Source organism: Rhinolophus hipposideros (genome assembly GCF_964194185.1).
Source record: "Rhinolophus hipposideros genome assembly, chromosome: 22".
NCBI classification, from domain to species: domain Eukaryota; kingdom Metazoa; phylum Chordata; class Mammalia; order Chiroptera; family Rhinolophidae; genus Rhinolophus; species Rhinolophus hipposideros.
The window spans coordinates 36,853,848-36,874,989 of NC_138068.1; the positions used below are offsets into that span (position 1 = coordinate 36,853,848).

At 39.7% G+C, this 21,142-nt stretch overlaps 1 protein-coding gene across 15 annotated transcripts in view; it reads right to left on the reverse strand.

The window, feature by feature from the left end:
* KIF16B (kinesin family member 16B) overlaps positions 1-21,142 on the reverse strand; it is a 292,760-nt gene that overhangs the window by 125,947 nt on the left and 145,671 nt on the right. For 12 of the 15 annotated variants that reach the window (XM_081033488.1, XM_081033487.1, XM_081033500.1 and 9 more), the window contains exons 16-17: positions 9,244-9,326; positions 7,720-7,808 (exon numbers count right to left, since the gene is read on the reverse strand). In XM_081033488.1, the coding sequence (XP_080889614.1) occupies positions 7,720-7,808; positions 9,244-9,326 (172 nt within the window). Of the gene's footprint in view, positions 1-7,719; positions 7,809-9,243; positions 9,327-20,242; positions 20,339-21,142 lie in introns of those variants that run through there. The other 3 variants (XM_081033491.1, XM_081033492.1, XM_081033498.1) reach the window with 2 other exon arrangements.

The window sequence follows — 21,142 nt, forward strand, 5'->3', positions numbered from 1 at the left end:
CAATAATGAATGCCAACTATAATTTTGGCAACTATAATGCCAACTATATATAATGTGATGGCTTGGTGCGAGGTCGGAGGGATAGTGGATGGGGGGAGGGGGTTCACAGTGTGAGGGATATAAATGATGAACATCTAAGTATTACCTTATCTTGTACACCTGAAACTAATAAATTAAAAAAAAAAAAGAAAAGAAAAATAAATAAATAAATAAATAAATAAATAAATAAATAAATAAATGGCAGGAAAGCAGGCTGGTGCTCAGGAACCTGGGGCAAGAGAGGGAAGGAGCTGAAATTCAAGAAGGGTTCCAACATCTTTAGGTAGAAGTGATAAATGAGACTTTAATAAAAGAAAAAGAGAGGAGGAAGAGGGGGCTGTTATCATTTATTAAGCAAATACTGTGCATTATGCAGTAGTTAAGAAAGTTAAAAGCTACTTTACCTAAATGAGTACAGTATTAAAAGCTGAAGGAGAAAAGTTTTGAAACAAGTCTGAGAGGGAGGTGCCTCATCAATTATTTTCTAATTCCAGTTTGCTAAAACTGGTCCTACAGAAGTGACAAGGCAAATATAAAGTAAGGGATACCGAACTCTGAAGTTTTCACCAGGGCTTGGCCACCTGCTGATCACAGGCTTAATGAATAGTGGGGGCCTTATGAGAGGACTCACTACACTGAGATGCAGAGCATGGGGGTGCAAGGGGGGGTCTAGACTGAACTGCACAGCTGTTCCTACTGAAAGACACCCCAGAGTAATCTAAGCGTCCCATGTGCAAATGTTACAGGTGTCCCGATTTGTGGCAGGATTCACAAATGTCTTCCCTGTGCACTAAATCCTGCTCTGAGATGACTCAACCCCTGTCTGTCTTACTCACCAAAGCCCCAGCACAGGGCTGGACAAATGATGGCCCCTCAAACAGCAGCTGAATGGATGAGGAAAAAATGGTAGAACTTATAAACATCTATTTTATTCAACAGGAGAACCAACTTAATCCTGTACTTTTGACAGGCTGCACAGACCCTAGCATGCAGTGGCTGACAGAATATTCAAATGTACAGTCACTTACGGGAGAAAGTTCGCCTGGAGCCCAGTTTTTCAAGGTTGTACTCATTATCCTTTACACTTCTTGACAACCTGCTCTTCCTTCTCCTGTACTTGTATTTTGGCTGGGTAGCATGCAACGCTCAACCAATTATGTAAACCGGAAAATGGAAATCAGTATCTTCATTTCCCACATCCAATTAATTATCTGGACCTCGTTACTTCCTGCCCTGAAAACCTCTATAGCTCAGTCTTCTTCTAGGTTCCTTCCACTGCTGCCTCAGTTCAAGCCTTTACCTCACATGTCTTTCCCATCACTTCTTCAGTGCCCTTGTTACTCAGCCACCAGAGTGACCCCTTCAATGCAAAGATGATCACTTTTCTCCTTAGCTAGAAACACTTCTTGGATTCCAACCGTCAACGGATTTTGAGATGCATGTGAATGAGCTGGTTGAACCGAACTTGGCAGAACTTGAGAGAAGTCATCAGGAAATTGATCCTTGTTTGACTTACGTTCACCATTTGATTACTATACTTATTGGGGGAACTAAGTTTTGAGATTTTCTTTCTATATTTCCAAATACTATTTTCTAGATTGGACATTTGAAAAAATGGTAAGGGAAAAAAAGAGCACAGGAAAAGCACAACAAATACTACTGCGCATCCATAAGGTTTGCTACGAACATTTAAAAAAACAGATGCAAAAAACAAAAAACAAGTGTTGGCTAGGATGTAGAGAAACTCCTGGAACCCTTGTTCACTGTTGGTGAAAATGTGAAATGGTAAAGCTGCTATGTAAAACAGTATGGCAGTTTCTCTAAAAATTCAAAACACAATTACTAAATGATCTAACAATTTCACTTCTGGGTATATACCCAAAAGAATTGAAAGCAGGGACTCACACCGTATTTGTATACCCATGTTCATAACAGCATTATTCACAATAGCCAAAATGTAGAAGCAACCTAAGTGTCCATCAACAGATGAATGGATAAACAAGATGTGGTATTTACATCCAATGGAATATCACTTCCTTAAAAAAGAAAGGAAACAGCTTTGATATGTGTTATAACATGGATGGACTTTGAAGACATTATGCTAATTGAAATAAGCCAGTCATAAAAAGACAAATACTGTATGATTACATATGAGATACCTGAAATAGTCAAATTCCTACTACAAAAAGTACAATGGTGGTTGCCAGGGAAAGGGGGAAGGAAGGAATGGGGAGTTACTGTTTGATGGGTACAGAGTTTCAGTTTTATAAGATAAAAAGAGTGCTGGTGATTGGCTGCACAACAATGTGAATGCACTTAAAACTACTTAAGTGTATACTTAAAAATGGTTAAGATGGTAAATTTTACGTTGTCTTTTACCACAATTTAAAAAGCAAAGAGTGAAGAAATGAGTTACCAAATGCTTCTGAGTATATAGAAAATAGTTATCTGTTTTATTTGAGGACATACATTTAAATCATAATCATAAATTCTGAACATGTTAACCATTATTTATGAAAACATGACACATACACAGGTACTATGAATGTGCCTATGGAACCTGACCTGCAATGTCTCTCCTCCTTATAACCCATCCTGCCCAAACCCCAAAGTGCATCTCCCCAAAGAGCAGCTCTGTTTATCAAAAGCAAACTAAAAATCACGATGCTTGGCTATCAGCATGCCCCTCAGCCAAGCCTCAATCTGCAGGTTCCTCTTATTTCTTTCTAACCCTCAGCATGACTTTCTCCTTCCAGACTCCATCTATTTTACTCATAAAAGATTCCTATCCCAGAATATCTTCTCTCCAGTCTGCCACTCCTACTTGCAAATATCTCAGGGCCCAGCACAGAATCCTGTTCATTTGTGAATCTTGGAAAGAATTCTCAGGCAGAGCTGAGGCAAGTGATTTGGGATTCCTCAGGGGTGGGTGTCCAGGACCAAATCTTTGGTTAATATTCTTCCCTGCTTTGTTCTCCAAGCTAAGGCATGTTTATAGACTTCTAACATTTTTAAGTCCTCAACTCTGGAGAAGAATGCACTAGACCAGAAGCTTCTGAAAGGAAGGCTCCTTATAAGCCCTGCTATCCCCTCCATACCACCCTTCCCCTGGCTATTTACTATAAGCTATGTGTGGCTATGAGATAGAGCAGAACAGAGTGAAAACTGGGGAAGATGTTATAATAGGGGGAAAATGCCTGGCCTCCATAAGGTTTGAGGATAAGTGGGTTTCTGTTCATTAGGCTTATGACAGATTCCATAACGCTGGCTAGAGGTGATCTCAGTGTGAAGAAAGATTCCTACTGAAAGTCTCTAGTTTTCTGTTGCCCAACACATTACAAGGTGTCGCTACATGAAAAGAATTCCTTCCTAGGAACTTCCCACCATTCCTTTCCCACTGGACCTCTAAGAGGACATGCTACTTAACCACTGCTCTTTGTCCTAAGTCACAGATGGCCTTGCATTCACTCTAAATGGGTTCAATTACATGTGTCAGTATTCCTAGCAGAGACAACACTGCAACTGACCCTGACAGATTCCCCACACACAGCAGACTCTCCTGAAATTCGTGCTGAACCGTTGAAGCATCTCAGCCCTACTTGTCCATCTTGAGAAACTAACATGCTCATGTGTCTAAGCAACTTATTATCCAGATTTAAATAACAACCTATTTAGCCAGGATCCAAGCAGCAAACATATATCTTTCAATGTCTTTCCAGTTTTTCATATGGTGCTTAATTTAGGCTGAGGGTATTTACACTGTAACATAAAAAAAAGGTATAAAGAACATGGCTTTAGCTTTAATTCTGCTTCATTTTACAGAGTTGCTGGAGCAGTCAACTTCACAACATGTCTTCTTATAAATTAGAGTAGGAAATTTTTCTCCAACTATGTTTTAATTCATGGGAAATTATTCTCTATAGCAGGTGACAAGTTTAGGGGAGCATGAAGTCAGGAAGATGAAGTATTAAGTAATTTTAATCTGAATTTTTACAAATGAGTATTGCAGGAGGGGCAGAGACAAAACATGTCTGTTAACCGAAGCCTGGTGAACAGGAGACATATTGGTAGCAGCAAGAGACTTTCTTCCCACATTTTGCTTAAGGATCCTGAACATGACCTTGAGATTATTCAAAAACTGCAGTGTCATTTGGGAGTTGACCCATGCCACAAAAACACATTCGTTTGCATAATATGCTGTTTTCTGCTACTTCGAACACCTGATACCCAGAGAAACTTCCTTCTTAATCTGTTTGCTAAACATTTACTAACCATGTTTTGTGACTGACACTTTAAAATACAGAAATTAATAAGACAAGCCTTTGACCTTGAGAAACTTCTAATGGGGAAGACATTCACATAAGCCAAACTCTTACCCAAATGCCTGCCCAAACCGGTCCTCCCTGTCTCCCACACCTCAGGAATGGACACATAATCTTCCCAGTTATTTAAATCCAAAACCTGGGAATCACTCTTTTGATTCCTTGATACTCCATCTCTATGGCTATCACCCAGATCCAAGCCGATGTTGCCTTTCACTTGGACTAAGGAAATCGCTTTCTAAATGGTTTCTTGTTTCTCTGCTACTTTCCCCCAATGACATACATACGCCCTATTTGTAGTATGCACATCTTCTTAAAGCCCGCTAAGGGTTCCCTAGCACTTAGAAAAAGTCAGCTCTTTCCATGGCCTACCATACCCTACATTAGATGGTCCTTGACTCACCTTCTACCACTCTTCTTTTTCCTTACCACAGTCTTTCTATTCGGGCCCTCTTGCAGCTTCTCATTTTTAAGCCATTGTGCTTGTTTTGTCCTCTGTCTGAAATACTCTCTTCCCTTCCCCTTTGAGTGTCACCTTCTCTCCACTCAAGTTTTAGATTAAATACCCCCTCCTCAGGAAGCCTTCCCTGATCACTCCACGAAATACTGCTCCAAGACTGTCTTACTTTATGTTAATTTCATTTTCGCTTTCTGCATTTATTTGTAAATTACCTGTGATTGCTTTTCTCCCACAGCTAGCTGTAAACTGACTTCACTGATGGTGTTGGCAACTGTGCCACTGCTAGAAACTGCCTGCTTCACAGGAGGGGCTCAGAAAGGATTTGTTGAGAGATGAGTGCCCATTACAAAGAACAAAATAAAGATGACATAAATGTATCAATGTACCATAAGCAAGAGACACTTATTTTTCATTGGGAGGAGAAAAGCTGGAAATAGCTTGCAGAAGAGAGATCTTACATGCTAAACCTTATAGGACAAGAGAACACATCTTAAATAGCATTCCAGGCTCTGAAACTAGCAAAGGAAGAATCCCAAAGGCACAGCTAGTCCAGGGGGGTCTGAACAACGAACATAGTACCCAAAATGGCTGGTGCCCAGATGCATGAAGGGATGTGCTGAGAAGAGCATAGTGAAGAGTCTATGACACAGTTTTATTTGCTGGACCATGGGAAATAACTGAAAAGGTTTTGAGGATTAAAATTAGTACACTCAGACCTACATTTTATAAACACTGAGAAAAACTGTTTTAACTTAAAAACAAGCAACCAACAAAAAATGGTACTGTGTTTCCCCCCAAATAAGTCGGAGTCTTATATTAATTTTTGCTCCAAATGACGCATTTAGGGCTTATGTTCAGGGGATGTCATGCTGAAAAATCATACTTGGGCTTATTTTCCGGTTAGGTCTTATTTTTGGGGAAACACAGTATCACTTTTAAGAGGACCACATATTCTCCTGTATTGGAAGGAAACAAGGACTTAGATCCCATCTATCATGCAAAAGAAAGAGGGGTCCACGGTTGGTGACCCTGTGTCTTAGGGAATAGGCAGACTGCAGAACAAATTTTGGTTTTCAAAGGCACCAAACAGCTATATAACATTTCCAAATTGTTTCAAAATAAAAGGTACCACCATCAAGGATAATAAAGCTGGTGCCGGGGTTCCAGGATCGGAGCTCAGTTCCAGGGCAGGAGACAACTCCAAGCAAGCATTCTTCGTATCCCAGAACAATTGAATTAGTCCAACAGTATTGAACAGATGACTCATACCATGTAAACTGAAATTAACCTTAAAGACCTGCATATTATATTAAAATTAAACAAAGTGAGCATACGAATTATTCAACCTAGCCATGATAAAAAGAGGTTGCTAAAATTACTGTAAGGAATTAAAGACCTACAACAAAACATGCCTTTCAAAGTAATGGTAATCCATTGCTGAGGGACTTTTAACAATACGGCTTATTTCAAGACAAATTTATTTAATAAGCACAACTCTCCTCAATAACCACATAATAGGTTGGAAGAGCTGACTTGTACAGACAAAGGTTGACACAAGGGAGTCAACCGCTAGCTTATACTTCCGGAAGTTCTGGAAGGAGGGAGAGACCCAGGAGCCTTCAGCAGCCCTGGTGTTGCACTATCTGGCTTTTAATTTTTTATTTTATTTTATTTTATTTTATTTTTAATTCAAGCAAGGTGTCACATCTGGGCTTCAGCTAACCTAGAAAATGAAAAAATCCAGAAAGGTGATCAAAGGTCCCTGCCAATTTTAAACTCCTATGATATGACTAGAAAGAAACTCCTCTTAGGCATGTCTGCTTTCCATGAACCAGAGTACTGACTCGCACTGAAGGAGGGAGTGTCTGTGAGACATTGGGCCCAGTGTCTGTGAGAAATGCTGAGCCAGGAGCCACGGGCAATGGAACTGGCTCCAGGTCTGAATTAGCCCCCAACTGGAGAAAGGCAGGTCGTAACACAGAGCATAGGTTGGAAATCAGAGAGACCTAAACTGACACCACAGCTCTAACTACAAAACCATGGGCGAGCAAACCATATAAATTCTATGTGAACCGGGGATAGAGTCATCGTGAGAATTAAGAGAGATAATGGATGTGTGGTGCTTAGCACAGAGCTGGCATATAGTCCTACAAATAACGACACTTCTAGAGATGCTGTCAGTTTTATCTCACTTATTTAGCTATTAGATTTACCTCCGCTGTTTTACATGAGATTCTCCTTACAGGAAGGATAACCTTATGGAACCTCACACAACTAGAAAGGACCCCCGGAGTCCTTTCATCTAGTTCCCTGTTTTTAGACATTTTCACCATTACCACCATTTCACTGATGAAACCACGAAGGACCTGGGCAGTTAAGCTGATTATCTGAGGTCACTGGCCATGAAGTCCATTTAAAACACTATCGTTTGTGTTCTCAGGGGACCCCCAGGGCTTGGAAGTTGTAAACATAATTTTCTGGGCTATCCTGTGCTCTAAGAATCAAAGCGGTCTCTGTTATTACAATAAATTTATAAAATGAGATGAAAGTGCCTCAGCCAAAGAGAGATCGTGCACTGAGTAATCAAAGTGCCAGCTCTAAAATATTAGACAGTTATGAAAATGATAATGAAGCTTGTAACAACCCTCAGTAATGATTATGCTGTTCAGCAAAATTTTTAAAAAATCAGAATATGTAATCTCATTTATGTTGTGATTCTAACTAAGTAAAATTATGTACATATATAGCAAGGGCTGGAAAGGAACCTGGAAAATGACTACGGCTGATTTGATAAGGAGGCACGATTGCATAAGTGTTATTTTTATCCAGTGACTTTAATGGAGTTGACACAATAGACATCATCATAATCACAGGAAGAAGATACTGCCGCTCACTCACCCTGGGTTGTATAACATGACTGTGGAGAGGTTCTCACAGGACTTCGAGAGGTCAGTCATGGACAAGCTGAAGGAGGATAGAAGGCCACTCTAAGAGCAGACACAGGGCACATCGGTTACCTTAGCAGATAGAGGCCAGTGCTCTGGACCTAATGCTTTCAACTTGTGAGAAGCAATGAAGGGCACACACTCCTCATGAGCATGCATACCAGCTGGTCTGTCTGAGTGTGGCACATCAGGGACAGCCTCAAACCGAAGCCTTCAACTAAGCAGAGCAGGGCCCTAGCATACTCGGACTGGGAAAACCAACCAGGAACTCCACACCCTGATGGTCTCCCTGATCACGTTGCATTAAAGTCGAGGGAAGGGCATGACATCATTATCACCCTCATTCCCTGGCAGGAGTACTGTCCTGTAATCAGCAACACTCAAGTACATTTACTGAGCGATACAGATGGACAGGGGACAGGCGACGAGAGACCAAAAAATAAAAAGCTTGACCTGTTTTGCTTCCATGGAAAGCAACTGTGGACCAAGAAGGATCCTCCAGGGAGATCCTGGGTTGGAACAGATAAGAGGCTGCACTGGCTAGAACGAGCAGCCTGGACAAGGCTGAGGTTTGTAGCTTTCTCGTTATTTCCCATCTATAGCACTGGCCACCTTGGGCAGCCCTTACAAGACTAGGCTGAGATGTGGGGCTGTGTAACTCTGGCGAAAGGCAAACACTTCCTGGTCGGAGGTCAGAGCTGCAGCCCAGGGCTGCACCACTTGTTGTCTCAGGAACAAGTTTGTCTTAGTTTCTCACCTTTATCATCTGTGACATGAGAGTAGTAGCAGCTGCTGCACAGATAAAGCAGTAGAATACATGTGGAAGTTTTGCCCAGCGCCTGGCTTACAGAAATGTTAGCTACAGTCTTTATTATCTCCCTCAGTCTAAGGACAAAATGATGTCCCTGGGTTGATCTCTCTCCATCTCATTTCTTCCCTCTCTCTCTGGTCCCCTAACCACCTCCCCCATCCAGCATTTAAAGTACCCTCGGATATCCCCATCCAACCAAGATAAAGTGTCTCCCAGTTGTCCTAAACTCACTCTCTGTTTCACACCCCAATCAAAAGTCCTATTTAATGTGGCTCAAAATAAAAAGTGAGCAAAGTTTTGGATGAAAGTGATTTTGACATTGGGTTAACTCCTAAATAGATGCTCATAAATGGAAACCACTCTCTACTTAATGCACAATGATGCCCAATACCTTTGTAGGGGTGTAGGGTTGAAGAGAAGGGTCTAGAAGGAGCCATCTCTCCTGCTCTGGACTTTATTGCTAGCCCTCCTACTTCATCAGCCAATCATCTGCTGGGAAAATAACTCCCTAGAATCTATCCAGGCTCCAGAATGACTTTTCTGGTTCTGTACTCCAGAAAATCAAACTTCTAGAACCAGAATGGAGATCCCTCCAACCCCAGGCCCAGGCCCAGCCCCAGCCCCACCTGGATCAGAGTTGGCTCCTGGAAATTTCATGCAACTCACCTTCCTCTTCTCCCTGAGCTTGGCAGCCTCCTTTGGATGGTTAAAACGAAACATATTGGTTCTGCCCAAGAGTATCACAGCACCTGAGAGCACACAAAAACAATAATGAGTTTACAGTTAGCAATCTGGTCAACTGGCAACATCAGAAGATGGAATTTTACAGTTCAAATGCAATTTCCAGTGTACTATAAAACAATAATAACAAGGGGAAGAATTAGTCTCAAAAGTCTGCTTATATAAGCCACTTTTAAATCTGCAAATACTCTAATTTTTACAGCCAAGCGTTGCAAGACAAATGTTACCCAAGGCAAAAGTAATAGATCCAAGTATTAGAATATATTACAATATTTAAAACTTAATATACAGAAAATTATACTTTTTATTATTGAGAGAGAAAAAGGAAATCAGTTCTTCAAAGAGATGCTGTAATACCAAGCAAAACACATGGTCACGAATTTAGGAAATGTGTATTAATGCTGGTAAACTAAAAACTTCAAAGGAAAGTGTTTTTAAAAGAAAACATGGGGTAATTGGCAAAGTACAGGTCACTATTACTAAAATCTCCCTCAGAATTTGACAGGAAAGAAATTGTGTACATGTAGTTTTACATTTCCTTGTAAAAACACTGATTCTTGTTAAAACCTATTAAAAGAAAAACTCCATCTGATTGACTAGGGTCCTGCTTATTCAGAAAATGACTACACAAGGGATAAAAGAATTCAATGTAAATGCCCAAGGGTAACAAAATCTTTGGGGAGGCAGGTGGCAAATTTCAGCTTGATTAAGTAAATAATCAAGCAAACACTTTCTAAGGTCAGCGCTGTCGACAGATGGCAGAGGTGCCACGAAAGGCAGTGAGCTCCTTGTCACTGGAAGCATCTAAGAGATTCAGGTGTCGATGGGACTATCTTATCTGGTCGCATCGACACCTATGAATCTACCACATCTCGGAATGGACCTCCAGGTTCAATCTTTGCCCTGAAAAAGAATGTAATTTATTTGTGAAGACAAGACACACATACTAGAAGTCAGCCATGAAGGATGACATATGATGAAGTGTTGGGCATCTAAGTTATGAGTGCAGGCTGCAGTAGGTGGGGACAGACTTTTGCACTGAGGAAATAAGCTGGGACAGGTAGGGGAAAAAAGAGGTTCTCCAAATTGGGGTAACCACAGGCAACGGCTAAGCCTTAGACAGAATAGGCCTGCTATGTCTGTAGAGGGGAGGGAGTCAAGACCACCCAAAATGCAGGACATCTGAAATAGTAGCAAGCATCGATACTGGATAGATGATGCAGAAACAGATTCTGAGGAGCTGGAGAACCAGGATAAAGAATTTGCACCAAAGGTCACAAATGGGTCGCCAGAGAAAAAAATTCAGCTCAGAGATGTGTTTTGTGTGTCCTGTGCAATGTTTAAAAACCGAAATTACTTGCCAACAGTTAAAAGTCAACAGCAATTTTCACATAAAAGTCTGAGTTTCTTTCTGGATCCCCTCAAAAATCAGAAGATATGGTATGAGTAGATCCATGTTGCCCCTTGGCAAAAATCCCTGGGCCCTGATGGTTGCCCCCTTTTGACATAGCACGTGACTTCTGGTTGACAATAGTCACCAACCTCCCACTTGGGTATTAGGTCCACCTGGACCCTGCAAGTAACATCATAACCCCAAACAGCTATTCTGGAGCTTCACACCAGTGTATCTACCTGCCAATTCAACAAGTTGTCTCAGATTCTCAAGAAGTTTCAGACTCAGTAGGGTTAAAGCCTAATAGGTTTAGATCATAACCGAGGGACAACCAAATGGTTGATTCTGGTGGTGGTTATTATTTAGTGGAAATGGAGTCAGTACGAAAAGGAAAACACAGTTTTAGGAGACTCAGAGGGGCAGCAGGGGACATTATCCACTCTACAATCTGCTTATCCCCCTCATATAAAATTACACCCATATATTTTCCAATTATGGAAAAGCACCATTACCATAATTAAGAATGGTGTTTCCCATGCCTTTTATGACTAGGACTCAGAACTATGTGCCACATAGAGACTCAAAAGTTAAGCAGCCATGTCTAAGATAAATGTATATTTAATGCTCTTAAAGTGACATTAGAGATTAATAAGGCAATCGCATTTGAGGAGTTAATTACATCTAATCCAATTCTTCTTTTCTTTCTGTTGATCAAATGCCCAGCCATGCAAGTTGAAAATTGCTAAAATATGTTAATGGAAAAATAGAATAGCATTTCAAAGACATAGTTCACATCATATTAAATCACTGAACATAATCTTGCCACCCATGTATTTGCATGAAATACATATAAAAATCCCTTAAAGAGTTCTAAAAGAAAACAAAACTACCCATGACCATTCCTGTTGCCATCTAAATAATGTGTGTAAATTATTGGCACATAAAGAGGGCTCTGGTAAAGCTAGTTTCCTTCTGTTTCCTCTGTTGTATTCCTTTACTCAACAAATCTACTGACTAAAAATTTGCTTCATTTTTACATGATACTGCTGTTCATTCAACAAATGCTTAATGAACACTTACCATATGCTAGTCACTGGTAAGCACTGGGGATACAGAGGAGAACACGCCAGATAGATGCCTTGCCCTTAAGGAGCTTTTAAGCAAGTAGGAGAAAGAAGTGAATAATCAAGTAATTCCACAAATAAATGCAAAGCTGCAACTGAAGAAGAGATAGCCTTCCCAGTGTTGAAAGAGCGAAGAAGAAGGGGGCTGACTGCGGGAGAGGTTAACAAAGGATACCTTTGGGGAGGTGGTGCTTAAGGCAAACTCTGAGGATTGGGGGGAGGGGGTGTCGCATATGTAAAAGTCCTTTAGCAAGAAAAGATGATGATGATGATGATGATGAGTGATTGAAGACAGCTGCACGTCTAGAGCAGAGGGAACAAGGGAGAGCGTTGTGCAGATCAGGTTTGACAGAGAGGGAGCAGACCACAAACAACCTTGCAGGATGTAATAAAGCATCTTGTATTTCATAGAAGTGCAATAGGAAGACACTGAAGGGCTCTGTGCAGCAGCATTACATGGTTAGATGTGAGTTTTAGAAAGGCCATTCTTTCCACTGTTTGAAGAATGAACCAAAGAGGACTTGAGTAGATGTAGATAAAAAAGGTAGGAGGCTACTATAATGGTCCAGGTCAAAGACGATGGTGGCTCAGAATTGGGGAGGAAGGGTAGCAAAGGAAGGAAATGAACAAGTCCGGAAGATATTTAGGAGATAAGATCAATAGTACTCAGTGATGGTCTAGATACATGAACGAGAGCGGTGAGGAAGATGTCTGCCCGGGTTTGGCCTGCAATAATTAGTTGGTTGGGGAGTTGTTCACACAGACTAAAAACACTAGAAAAAGACTAAAATTGGGTTAGAGGAGAAATCATGACTTTGACTTTAGACCTAATTAACTTGAGTGTCTTTGGCAGGCAGAAGCATGAGTCTGAAGTTCCCAAAAAAAAAAAAAAAAGAGAAGCCTATCAAGCTGTCTATCTACCATCTTACCTACCTACCTACTTACTCTCAAATATATATATATATATATATATATGTATATATATATATATATTTTTTTTTAAGTATATAAAACACACCCATACACCACACATATATGCACACATATTTACCTAATACCTGTGTATATACATATATCTACAGATATTAGGTATATATGCATACGTGTGTGTGTACCTCTCTCTCTCTCTCTCTCTCTCTCTCTCTCTCTCTCTCTCTCTCTCTCAATTATATATATACATATATACATATATATATATATATATATATATATATATATATATATATACATATATATATATTTGAGAGTCATCTCTAATGAATGAAGCCATGGGTGTGGGGAAGTCACCTGAAGAGAAAATGGAGAGGTAGAAGAGATTGGGCACCTTGGAAAACGCCATTGGGTGTGGTGGCATGGAGGTCAGAATTGGCCTTGGTGATCAGTGAGAGCTTTTATGATAGTGGTGAGAAGCCAAACTAGACGGGTTGAGGATTGACTAAGAGCTAAAGATCTCCTGAGTCCAGACAACTCATTCAAGAAGTCTGTGTATGAAGAGAAAGACAGAATTGGTAGTAGCTGGAGGGTGGTGATGGATCCCATGGGTAGTTTGTTTTTGCTAAAAGGAGACTCATGAGTATATATTAAAAAGCAATACGTGAGCTGAAGGAAAAAAGAGTAAATAAATGACTGAGAATGACTGATGGTGTAAGGTTTCTGGGTGAGACCCGGAACCTGTGTGCTGCCCAGAATCCTTGGGGTGGCCAAAAACAAGTCACTGCTTAAATTGTCCAGAATTCAGTCTCCTCATCTAGTCACCAAACTGGATACTTTCTAAGGTTCCTTCCAGATCTTAAATTCTATTTAACTATGAACTACTCCTTGATCTAAGGTTAATGTAATTAATCACAGCAGATGAACGTTTTGTGATGCACTTAATTTGTAACTTTTAGAGTATGTCTAAACCTTCTTAAAATATATGATGGCTTATTTGCAATTACTTCATGGCCTGTTAAATACTTGAAGATAGACAAATTCCAGATGGTCTTTAAAAGGGATGGAGGGGAAATGACATTGTAAAAGGGTAGACTAAGACACTTGTTAACAACAACAAAACCTTCATTTAAATCTCTGAATGAAACCACTGAAGTTAGTTTCACATGACATTTTCTATTGTAATATTTCAGGTCCACTGAAAAATGTTAAACATGCAAACATTTCTGGTAATTTTTAAGGAGTACAATGATAATAACGATTATTATCACTATAATTTTTTCAAATTTTATGTGAGATTTTCTAATTCTGCTAACTACACAAATAAAGCAACTCCTTTTTTTTTTCTACGAAGTGTCATATGAATGTTTTTGAGGTGATGATGTATGAATTATTTCATTCTGGGTTACAATTAATAGAAATATAAAAGACAACTACATTCTTAAAAGTGATTAGTCCAATGTAATATGCACTTAGAGGACAAAAAATAGGGGGCCCTTTGAATTTCTGCTTCAGGGCTTAATACTGTAGAATCCGACCATCTCCAATACATACAGACAGGTTATAATGCACTGCTAAAGCATGCTCGGGAAAAGAGAGGTTTTCATTTTAGATACAACAATCATAAAGGCAAAGCTCTGTCCAAGAACATATAATTCTCTGGAATGGTACTGAACAATGGGATTTATAGATGATGTAATTCAGAATTGTACACCTGAAATCTATGTAATTTCACTAACAATTGTCACCCCAATAAATTAAAAAAAATAAATTAAAAAAAAAAAGAATGAGAGGTTGGGGTGAGGTAGGATAGATGAAGTTCTTATTTCATTTCCTGACTCAAGCAAAAACAAACTTGCTTGTGTAATAATTTTCCTTCTGATTTAAAATGTCTTTAAAATATTTTTTTTATTAAAATAGGTTACGATGATGGTACTATTTGGGGGACCTGATAAGGACAAAGTCGAATTTCCACTAATATATGCCAGTACTTAAGAACATATTAAAGAATATGTCCTAGGGCCTTGAACTCTTGTGACAGTGACTTTTTTTATTTATGATACCTGTATTATAGTATTTTTTTTTCTCCAACTCAGAAAAATGGCTTTGGGCAGCAATATGGTGAAGACTTAGATCTGCCATGGTGCCTGTGGTGGGTGAAAAACACTCATATGAATATTAATGAAGTCAAACAGGACACGTGGCTTGGGGCTGAAGGCTGGCTCAGACGGTGATAGGCACTTGGCACCAGATCATCAGTTAGTATTTCTGAAGGACAAAAAGGCACATGATGCCTTACCAAAAAGCCACATAGGCTGTTCTTTCCTTTTCAACATTTATAATTCACATATGGAGTGACAATTTCCAGGTTTAGGTAAATCATTTAAAACCCTTGTTTACTCCTTGTAAAGTAAAAATGGCAAACTTAGATTATTGGACTCTGAAGAAGAAAATAAATAGATTTTCAATCTTTGTTACTAAGGTTTCCAAACAAGTAATCCATCAAGAATGATTTGCCCAATTGTGTGCATAGGCTGAATGTGGAGCTTTGTAAAATTTTCAAGATGCTCCAGTGTCACCGCCAAAGAAATTTTTAGAAGTGTGAGGTAGGAGGAGATGTGGGATGAGTGGGAGCTGACTTTTTTTTCTTCTTAAAGACTCAGAGGAGATACAAAAAGAGTATGTGGAACAGTTTTCTTCCTTCTGAAAGAAAATGTAGAAAGTATATGAAATAATTAGAGGGCGATACCAGACAGCAAACAATGAAATGATAAAATCTAAGGTACAGAATGGAAAGCATTACACTAACTGGTCAAGCTATTTGTAACTTTCTTCACTTCATATTTTTCACCAGTAACACTACATTCTGTTAGTAACAATCTCAATTATTTAGTTCTAGCCTCCCACACACTCCAAGCTGTCTATATCCCATTGATCCTTCTAAAACACTTCTTCCAAAAATGTGTCCCTTCTCCCTAAGCTCCAACAGTCTCTTATCTTCATCAACCCAGTTTTGTTACTGCTCATCTCCAAGCCTCCATTCGGGTTACACAAACACTGTACTGTCCTTTGCCTCTACAAGCACCTTCCACAGAAAATTCATGCCATCAGTCTGGGATTCACGCGCCCTACAAAGCAGCCATGACTCAGCACCTTGGTCTCCCACTACTCCCGCTCCCACCTCAGCTGCTTTCTTTCTAGTACAGTAGTACCTCAGTTTTCGAACGTCTCCATTGACGAACATTTCGGTTTACGAAAGCCGTAAACCCAGAAGTAAATGCTTCGGTTTTCAAACACACCTGGGAAGTCGATCATGTCACGCGGCTTCTGCTGAGTGCAAGATCCTGAGGCCTAGCTATTGGCTGTTTTCAAACATTTCAGAACTCGTCTTCCGGAATGGATTACATTAGAAAGCCGAGATACCACTATATGTCAACGTTTCTTCACTACACACTTTTGTCAAAGCACATCTAAGTCACTTTTGCAACACGTACCATTATGGCAAATACATGTATTCACTTTAGAATTTGGCTTTGGGTAAACTTCTTCTTCTTTAACAGTCTAAACCACCCTATGGGAGGAATTTTGGTTCTGCGTAAGATGGAATAAGCACATTCGAACCCGTCTCTCCCACTGAATGCCACTCACCATAGAGGCAGCAGTTTCCAGAATAGTAAACAGTAGCAGGTAGGTTGAAGAAGACGAGGATCTGAAGCACCACTCAACTGATGGTGAATTTACCATTTCTTGCCTCTAGTGTTCCCTGGCTTGGTCTAGCAATAAACCCAAAAGTTGACATCAGGGCAAATGAGAGAAGTTCAGGAGAGCCCTCCAGTTCATGTTTGAGGAGGAAGGAGAGGGTTCCCTGGCAGAAACAGTGGCAGGAGCAGGGGGCCCACAGATGTTTCAACCTATGAGGAAGGAGGAAATCTCCCTCCAGTCACAGGAGCTATGGTCCCCAGGAGGGTGGGGAAGACCCCTGTTGCTTTTTCCATTCTCTGTCCTCTCACTGCTTGGCCATGGACACGGGGACAAGTGCAAGAAGAACATGAAAAGTAGTATGAAGCTCCATACTTTTAGCTAGATGACAGAAAAAGAAAAACCCTTGGGAGATGGTATAGAGGGAAAAGTTCAGAGAAGCACCCTTGTAGAATTGTTTATGAATTCCTGGGCCATCCCCTACTGTGCATGCATGGATCTGACCTTCAACAGCACATGGACACTATGAGAACTGAACTAAGATATAAACCACTGCTCAGATCCCAAATGGGCCACTGGGTAGCACCCAATTGGGACAGACTGGAATAGTAGCATAAATGCTTTGAAAACTGCACTGGCATTGGAACTCAAATCACAACCCACAGAGGCTGTGATTCTAACTTATGTCTGAATCCAACCAGGTCAACTGCCTGGTAAAAATAAAACCTAACAAACAAAAATCAACATTTCCCATAGAATTTAAACAAGACCCAGAATCTCATAAATGGTACCAAAATATCCAGGATGCGATCTAATATCACTCATCATATGAAGCACTGGGAAAATCTCCATTTATATGAGAAAAAAAAATCAACAGATATTAATGCTGAGATCACAAAGATGCTGGAGTTATTTGATAAAGACTTTAAATTAGCTATTATCAGCTTTTATAAAAATATTCAAACACAAGGGAATATTCTTGAAAGGTAAAAAGGTTTCAACAAAGAAATAAAAGATGCAAAGAATAATCAACTATTACAACTAAAAATACATTAACCAATTTTTTTTACAAAATAGCCTACTGGATGAGCTCAATAGCAGAATGGAAATGACAGAGAAAATGGGTCAAAACTTTGAGACAGATCAATTGAAATTATCTAATCTGAAAAGCAAAGAAAAAAGTTTACCAAAAGCAAAAATAAGTAAATAGAACTTCAGAGACCTGTGGGACAATACTAAAAAATTTAACAGTCATGTAATTGGAGCCCCAAAACAAAAGGAGAAAGATTATAATGAAGAAGGAAAGAAAAAAAAAAAAAAACAAACTAACCAAATAATGGCTGAAAGTTTCCTAAATCTGGAGAAAGATATAAACCTATAAATTCAAGAAACTCGGCAAACCCCAAAGAGGTAAATGCCAAGACACACTGTAAAACCACCGTATGGGATATGAAGTTGAAAATAAAATTTAAAAAGGAACAGACAGAATATGACAAATAGATGCGATGAACCAAACAAGAAACTGACAAATGGATGTCTCATGCCCAAAGTCTGGGGCACCAAGGAACTGACTGCAGTGTGACTAGCTTTGGTCAGCTGCTCTCATATTAGAGTGGGCATCAGAATCACTTGCAAGAGTTGGAAAACTAAAAATAGATTGTTGGACCCCATCCCTAGAATTTCTGATTCAGTATGTCTAGGATGGGGCATTTCAAAAATTTTCCAGGTAATGCTGATATTGCTGGCTGGGGACCCACTTTAAGAATCACTGGCTTTGGGAACAGACTTTGATATTCGTAAGTATCTGCTGAATCATCCACACGCAACCCAGATTTGCAGATCTCAAGTTTGAAGAAGAAATCTACTGAGTGCTTATGGGCAAGCGCAGGTGAGTCAGATGGGTGAGAGGCTGGCTTTTTGTAGTGTGTAAAAGGTCTCTTCTGTTCACTAGATATCTTGGCTAAACTCCTAGAAGATCTATTTCCTTTTCTAGATCCACAAAAAATATTTTTTTAATTTGCTTCTGAACAACTCACAGGAGCCTGTCAGCAGATGGAAATTTTATCAAAGACTCCTGAGCTCCACTCCCCAGACAATCACCTGTTCCCTCTTTCTGAGTGCTTGAATAGCCGCAAATATATTTTGACGCTCAAGCATAACACATTCAAAGGCACCTAAGTGTAAATTCCCCAGATGCAGCTTCTGCAGCACTTTAAAAGGACAGTTGTATGTTCAATGTCTCTGACGGACCAGCAAGAAGACCAAAGGAGTTCACTGATATGAACAAAAAAATTAATTACATTTAACAAATTTCAGCTTTAAAATAACATTACTACAAAAAGGAAAAAAAATAATAGTCAAAATAAGAAATATTTCCTGGCAATTGGAGGGCAGTTTTTAAATTATAACTCAATTGATTTTTATAGTATTTCATATTAAATATATGAAAAAAAAAAAGAAAGAAGAAAGAAAAACGTAAGCTAAGACCTAAGCTAAAGTCTGAGAACAATTCAAGGCCTGTGAACTAGACTCCATGGTCAAATTCACACTTTCTTCTCTAGCAACTACCTCCTCTTTCTATGGAATCACAGGAGTAAGGAAAACTAAGTGTCAGAGAACATGCCAATGGAAGAGCATGGTTATATGCAATTCTACATACCCAATGCACTGTTTCTGGAAGAACTCAAACAAAAGGAGAAAAGCTTCATACACAGGCTTAAGGCAACATGTATTATATATGTGATCATATTTAACTCCCGCGGTATTAGCAAATGCTTTTCATTTTAGTGACATTACCAGATGAAAGTACTCCTGCAAGTTAAGGCAGGAGATGTACTGCTTATGCAATCTGAAAGAAGGCAGGCTGTGCACTGACACAGGTAAACATTTCATCCCAATGGTGACAATTTGCTAAATATAGATAAATCTCCTATTAGTTGATAGTCACAAGTGCCTTCAGTGATTTAGATAAAGAAGTGGTAATTACTACATGTGCTTTTTAATGCGACAGCCAAACTAACACATTTCCAAATGAACAGTAATTTACTAATGAAAAGAGACATTTGAATACCAAATATCCGCAATAAACTGAAAACTGATAGTAAAAAAATAGGGAGCTAGTGCAGGGTGTGCAGGGTGAACAAGGAATCCAGTCAAACGTGGAGGTAACATGGCTGGATCACTGTGACTCGGATAAACAGTCATCCGTAATTTCTGTTCTTGACAGCTTTACTTAAATCGTTTCATGAATAAAAGCCAAGGAATATGAATATACTGCTATTTTATCTTGTTTCCCAATTGTTGTATTTTAATGACGTCTATATACATTTTTCATTCTTTTTATTTTGCTTTAGACTTTATTTTTCTTTAAAAACTAAAACCTTATAGATACAGTTGAATCTTTTGTAACCCTGCCTAATTAGAAACCCCCCCTTTTTCTCTAGAGGTTAACACTATACTGTAGTGCCAACAAAGGTTACTGTGGTCAATTCAATGCCAACAGGAGTCCCCAGTTTAAGGCGTAGGTAGGGGGAGGGACTAGTCCATGAAAACCGCTCAAACATGAAACAACACACCTGAGGAGCAATTCTATGAGGCGGCCCAGAGGAGGAGGCTCCGGTGTTAGCTCCAGTGTTACAACTCCAGTGTTACAGCTCTGCTGTCACAGCTCAGTTGGGAGAGACAGCTCAGCTCCAGGGAAACAGTCTTCAGTAAAAACTGCAAGTGCCCTTCACTAAGGCAGAGGTGAAGCTGGCTTATGTAGAGAAGATTTTCTTACCCCAGGTCCCTGATTGGTCCATTCTCATGGGAATGAGGATTCCTCACAGTTTGACTGGAGCAGTTGATTGACCAAAGACACAAATGAGGATATAGCTTGGGCAGCCCCAAGTGACCAGAACAGGTCTTTAGCCCATTGTTTGATTCACCAGCCTAGAAGCTCCTTTGTAAGAGTCAACTCTGACCGCAGAAGCGCAATGCTGGAGGCTGGCAGCTCAGTGCAGCTTCTCCCTGAAGCGCAGAGAATATGAGAGGCCCTGTTTAGCAATGACTACTAGACTCTGTTTATAAATTTGAACCCAGTTCACCACAAGGAGTCCTTTTTAACAGGCACACTCATTCTCGTAGTCAACAGAAGTAGTCGTGTCAGTCTCATTCACATCTTTGTATTTTTACTACATATTTTTGTAACTACAAACAATAGTATATCATATATTTTGTGTTTTAAAAGTGTGTTCCAGTTCTCATTTTAATAAGGCTCAATAATCAAGCAAGGTTAAGTGGACAATTCTAACCCGAATTTCTGAAGGACAGTATATGCTTTCCCCTTGATGAAATCTTTCAGTCTTAAAGCATGCACACTAGAAAAAGGAGTCCTAGCTTGTTTCTCTCATGTAATGCCTTGAAACACAAAGTCATCTTTCATTTCACTGCCCTAAGACTTGCTAATGACATTATACTCAGTGCACGGTATTTTAACACCTTGAAACATAGCATTTTTATGTCAATTTTATTAACAGTAATACTGAGAAAGCTGTTCTGTAGCAGAGCAGAACGCCAGAGGAACTCAAGCCCATCAGATCTGAAAATCATGGCACCGTGGTAATAAAACAATGAAGAGCAGCCCTCAGGGAGAGAAAATGCTGATGGTTAACCTTGAATGTCAATTAGTACCACTACT